This window comes from Gobio gobio (assembly GCF_949357685.1).
Source record: "Gobio gobio genome assembly, chromosome: 22".
Lineage (NCBI taxonomy): Eukaryota > Metazoa > Chordata > Actinopteri > Cypriniformes > Gobionidae > Gobio > Gobio gobio.
In genome coordinates, this window is record NC_137118.1 from 26,277,348 (window position 1) to 26,283,591 (window position 6,244).

General features: G+C 39.6%; 1 protein-coding gene across 1 annotated transcript; it reads right to left on the bottom strand.

The window, feature by feature from the left end:
• Positions 1-324: 324 nt before the first annotated feature.
• On the bottom strand, positions 325-5,612 carry LOC307119124 (uncharacterized protein; the record flags this gene model as incomplete). The annotated part of the gene is made up of 10 exons (XM_079805204.1): positions 5,217-5,612; positions 4,694-4,789; positions 2,767-2,877; positions 2,402-2,608; positions 2,137-2,232; positions 1,726-1,992; positions 1,442-1,536; positions 1,231-1,281; positions 615-999; positions 325-512 (listed from the first exon to the last, which is right to left on the bottom strand). The coding sequence occupies exons 1-10, from the start codon at positions 5,248-5,250 to the stop codon at positions 325-327; spliced, it is 1,530 nt and encodes a 509-aa protein (XP_079661330.1). The 5' UTR covers positions 5,251-5,612.
• Positions 5,613-6,244: the final 632 nt, after the last annotated feature.

The following is a 6,244-nucleotide window of genomic DNA, read 5'->3' on the forward strand; positions in this document are numbered from 1 at the left end:
CGAGTGAATCTCCTGAACTTCTCCTGAACTTCTCCAGATCATTTCTAATCCATTCATGTTGTAACACCTGCTCTAACGTCGGCCGTTTCGTTGGATCCCGGGCTAGGCACTGGCTAATCAGATCACTGCATTCTGTACACATTTTATTAAGGAGAGAGCTGGTTAGTCATGATGACCATGTGACACGAATGTTGGCAATTATGAAAACAGCATCTGGTGAACTATAAACTGAATGCATTTCAACTTGAAACATCTTACATACTTCACCTTTACCTGTTTCTAAACAGAGCCTTTGCTTTATGTGTGTGTGTTTATCGATATTCTTCACTCACCTTTGGATAAGTTGGAGTTCTGAAATGTAACTTTGGCCTGTGTGATTTCCGTTCTATTGCCAAAGGGAGAACGTCCGTTAACCATCAGGTACAACAACACCCCTAGAGCCCAGACATTTGCTGGGACGGCGTGGAATCGAGATTCTGTGAAGACTTCAGGTGGGCAGTAAGAAGGTAATCCTGTGAGCAAGACATTTTTGCACATTGTTGAGCAATTTCTTCAAAGCATCAAATAATCAGAAAGTCACTACATCCAGGTTTCCACACTCCAAAAATACTCACCACGGTATATTTTTGTCTCGTAGCCATCACCACTAAGTAGCTGACCGCAGCCAAAGTCGATCAGCTTGAGCTCTAACGTGTTTGTCTTCACCAGGAAATTCTCTGCATGAACGTCATTATGAAAAACGCCATGCTCGATGCAGTGCTGTACCGCCAGCGCAGCCTGTCGCAGGATGACCCGTGCTGTTGTTTCATCCAGTTGACACGAATGACGAATGATGAAGTCCAGCAAGCTCTCGCAGGGGTCAGGGAACTCCATTATGAGAACGAATGTCCGAGGATGTTCAAACCAGTCGTACAGTCGGACGACGTAGGGGCTTATGGGTTCATGCCTCATCATTAGCAGCAGCGCCACTTCTGTAACGAGAGGTTCGGGATGCCCGGGCTAGAGAAAAGTAGTAGACAGAAGGTTAGCTGGGTAAAAATCTGAAGAAAACCTATCATTTTTAAATGTACTTTTCTTTGATCTTTACAGACACGATCATCAGAGCCTTTCCAGGTTTATTGATCTATTACATTTACACCTAATGCTTCCTACAGGTGTATTGACTACAGTAATCAGCACTTAAACAACAAACAGCACTTAAACAACAAATACAACTTTTGACCAACTTACAATATCAAGATAACGATCATTGTCAATCTTGTGCATCTGCTTGATGGCAACCTGCAAAAAAAAAAACAGCGTTCAATAACGGTATTCAAGCGCCTGACTTTGCACATAACATTTACGATTTGAGCATCTAAGTATTAACCCATCTGTATTAAGAATGTTTTGATGCATGCAAGAGCAAAAATGTTTGTACAATTCAGCAAGATTGCTTTACCTTTTTGCCATCAAACTTCCGTGTTCCCTTGAACACTCTCCCAAAAGTTCCGGATCCAATCATCTCTCCCACGTTATAGAGAGTCTCAAAGGAGTCTGAAAAACAAAATATGAGAAATGTATGAGCTTGCAAACAAGACGATAATAATACTGTTTAAAACAATGTTGGAGAAATAATGTCTTTAATAATTTTAATAATAAATAATACTTTTACTTTAAAAAAAGGTTCCCAGTAAAATGAAATCCAATGTGACTGTACACTGCCCAGCCTTATTTCAGTCTCACCTGTTGAGCTCGTGTTCACCGGTGAAGCCTCCATAAGGCCATTTGAAGTCTCCGTTGGCTCGACGGGAACTTGACCTGGCAGCGGATGGCACATCCACTCTTCGTCGCTCCAACTGCCCTGTTCGTTTCGGCTATCCGATCTATCGCCACTCCACCTCCAATCGACGATGTACGAGCCTCTGCTGCTAAGGCTCAACGACTCTCTGCAGAACCGCCTCACTGTATTGTCCTCAGAGAGGGACAAATATGATGTGGACATGATGCCTGCTGAAGACATTTTTAATAATATTAATAATCAATGTCAATGGTGAAATTGTTACTTTATGTTTTATTTTTTTCAACTTTCTATTTTCAATGACACATTATTTTGTTAACTGAGCCATAACTTGTGTAATAAAAGCCTATTCTGACCTCTGCGAAAGCCTTTAGATGGAGTGGACGGACGTCCATGATCATCTGGGCTCTGCCGGCTGCCGCTCTGCCACTCTCTCTTCCTGTCAGTCCGACCTGTTGGCACAGAAACAGAAAACTCAGAAGACAGAAGCGCTAAATGTGTAGGAAGCTCCTGGATCTGTGATTGCTAGATCCTTTGTTTTATATTAAAAATATCAGTGCAAACAAGACGATAATAATTCTGTTTAAAACAATGTTGGAGAAATAATGTCTGCAGATTGACCATTATTTGGCTTGACGCCGGAGTGATCTGGATCAGGTGATGATGGACCAGGATCGGGCTCTGGCTCCAGATCCGCTGGAGGAACAAAAGACTCCACAACATCCACATCACTGAGACAACAGCAGAGGAGCGAGCGCCTCACAGCCTTACACACGTTCCTGAGGAAAGAACGAACTCGTTTCCTCTTCTTACATTCTGTGGGTTTTTCTGAAATGAAGAAAACAAAACTGAATGATTAGAAACATCTCTGACGTCCAATTAGGCAGTGATAAAATGACATAACTTACGTTTTACTTAAAAAAAAGGTCACCAGTAAAATGAAATTCAATGTGACTGTACACTGCCCAGCCTTATTTCAGTCTCACCTGTTGAGCTCGTGATGTACGAGCCTCGGCTGCTAAGGCTCAACGACTCTCTGCAGAACCGCCTCACTATATTGTCCTCAGAGAGGGACAAATATGATGTGGACATGGTGCCTGGTCAAGACATTTTTAATAATATTAATAATCAATGTCAGTGGTCACATGAAATTGTTATTTTCAATGACACATTATTTGTTAAAGGGTTAGTTCACCCAAACGCCGGCGCTACGTCATATTCTCGCGCATGCGTCGTGGAGGCCTACACGGAAGACAAGAAGAGGTTGAATAAAGGCGTTATTTTGATTTTTTTTTTGGCACAAAAACTATTGACGTCGCCTCGTAAAATTATTGTAGAGCCACTGTGGTGAGATGGACTTTGTAACGACATTTTAAGTGCCTTTTATGGGTCTTGTGAGTGTAAATGTACCAGGGTTTTTCCTACATTGAAAATTTTTTGGCGGCCGCCAAAACAAATTTTTGTCCCGCCAAAGCTTTATTTGATGAGCTATTGTGATTTATGAATGATGTAGAATAGATGCTGCGCTTGTAACTGAGTGACAGAGAGACGATCAGAGCTCCTCCCTCGCTCGCACTCTCTCTGTCTTCAAAATAAGCATTCTTAGCTTTCTAATATTTCACATATTACGTTAATAAAAATCAAAAGGTCGGAAGACCGAATCCATGTTGCACGTGGCGCTATCAGACGATGTTTTCCTTTCATTGCCGCTGGGTGTGAAATGCGCTCAAAAAACATTGACTGATTCTCTGACCAGCTGACATAAAGCATACTTTCAATAAACGGGAAACAAATCGTGTCCAGTTATGAAGTGTTTTCTGTGTGTTGACAAATCTTTCGCGATGTTCTAACAGACGGGATTCGCACACAACGCGTCTGCTAATGTCCGATTCGCAACCTAATGAACCGAATCATTTTAACGACTGGTTAGAACAACTGATCTGTCCAACACTGAACTAACGAATCAGTTTAAATTTACTCAGAACACCTGAAATGAGAACACAAGTGTGCTTACACAATTTAGCAAGAGTGGGTGTAAGAGTTAGTTTTAATTATCCAGTCTTTCAGCTTATTTATGTTCATAATGTGTAGTAAAATAAATAGCCTATAAATCACTTAGTTTAGACTGTGAGGTGAACCCAGAACAAAGTTGTTGTTAGCTAGCTGATAATTTTATGAAATTGTATATGGCAGAAAATTAGGCTATTTGTTCATTTTTTAAAAACTACTTTTTAATATTGATATGATTATATACCAAAACAATTATCAGTAAATAGTGTAAAAATGAGGAACAAAAACAAACATCAAGGTATCCCACATGAAGAAATACTATAGTATATTATAGTAAAATTACTATAGTGTTTTTGAGCCATACTATAGTAAAGATACTACAGTAAATTGTAGTATATTGTATTATATTATAGTATTTACTACACTTTGTTTATTTACTGTAGTATATTTACTATAGTACAGTTCAAAAACACTATAGTATTTACTAGAGTAATTTTACTATAATATACTATAGTATTTTTTCATGTGGGATCAAAATAAGATAAGCAAAAGTTACAAACTTTCTTTGAATTTATTTAAAATGTATTGTCAGTATTGCGCTTGCAGATCATGTGGGTAGGGGACTTTTTTTACTGTGCGTGCGTGTGTCATGTCTGTCAGCCACCACCGAAGACCATTTTTGACCCAGGAAAAACCCTGTGTACTGAATGCCAATGGAGGCCTATCTGAGGCCTTCTCAGCCATCAGCTTTCAACAAAAAATATCTTCATTTGTGTTCCGAAGATGAAGGTCTTAAGGGTGTCGAACGACATGAGGGTGAGTAATTAATGACATCATTTTCATTTTTGGGTGAACTAACCCTTTAACTGAGCCATAACTTGTGTAATAAAAGCCTATTCTGACCTCTGCGAAAGCCTTTAGATGGAGTGGACGGACGTCCATGATCATCTGGGCTCTGCCGGCTGCCGCTCTGCCACGCTCTCTTCCTGTCAGTCTGACCTGTGGGCACAGAAACAGAAAACTCAGAAGACAGAAGCGCTAAATGTGTAGGAAGCTCCTGGATCTGTGATCTGGGTCTGGTCTGGCAGCGTATCCTGGGGGCCAGTTGCATAAACTAAGCCATTACGTTAAGACAGTGTCTTAAGATCTAGTATGAGCCACTAGCAGTTAGGCAAGTCTATGTTTTTATGTAACTGATTTAAAAAAATGTATGAACAGTCTTAAAGAAAAAAAATGTATGTCTAACTTGTAAGACTAGTCTTAACGGTTTATGCAACCGGCCCAGGCCTGATCACGGTCATCAGAACACTGTCTGTCTCCAAACCTCCTGACCAGCCGTCTGAGAGAAAGCAGCTCTCCTGGATATGGAGCGGCCCGAGGCTGAAATATTTCAGTAACATAACATAACTAACGTTAAAGCACTCACCTTCTCTTTCACCCATCATCTTCGCCATCGACATCCTCCTGCAATCTGGAACAAAAACAATACAAAACACAAAACAAAACAAAACAACACACAATACAATACAATAAACTCTCCTCAAAAATACTCCTCCAAAAAAAAAGAAAACAAAAACAAAGAATTAATCAAACTCGACACTCCTAAAATAAGAAAAGAACAATAAGATAAAAGTATCTACAACTCAAAAATGTAACTCTGTAAAGGATATCTCCTGCGATGTTCTTCCAGAATAAAAGTCTCGTCTCCTCCAAACAGCTTCAAAATTTCAAGGTCAGCACAGAAAATATTCTGCAAAAGTTTGTGAAATCGCCTCAGTCGTCTCTCTCAACAACAGATCAACAACACAATCGGTGCGTGTCTGAGTCTGCGTCAGAATTCATAACAGGCGTCGCCATAGCAACTAAAACGTGAATCATTCATATGAGCGGAGCCGTGAGCGCGCATCGATCTGAACACATTTATTGAATAGTTACAAACTTCATTTGGACGTTTTCTTTATTAAAAAGTTTGAACCTGTTTCATTGACTCAGTTCAAAACTTTGATTCAGTGATTCCTCTGCATCCTCATCACTCAGAAATGCTAGATGTCTGTGCATGCATCAAAATGTGTTGGTAAATACTTTGATTTATTTATTTTTACTATATTTTTGCATATGAATAAAAAATATTAAATAATGTTTCCTTGTATTAGTTTAACCTCTCAATCCGCAGTGGTGCATTAAAGGATTAATGAAATGATAAATTATTAATTTAATGCTTCATTTAGCATTTAATTAAATGCTAAAGGACCGGCCACTTAAACATCAGCATAATAAATGCAGTTACTCATCTTTCATCTCCTATCGTGCAGATCCGATCGGACGAATCCAATAAACACCAGCATGTAAGTGTAAGGGTCCACTCTGAAAAATAGAGGGGGGCAAACAAAAAAATCCTCCTTCATTTACTTGAGCGTATTTGAGTTATATTAGTAATTAATCACGTCCATTTTC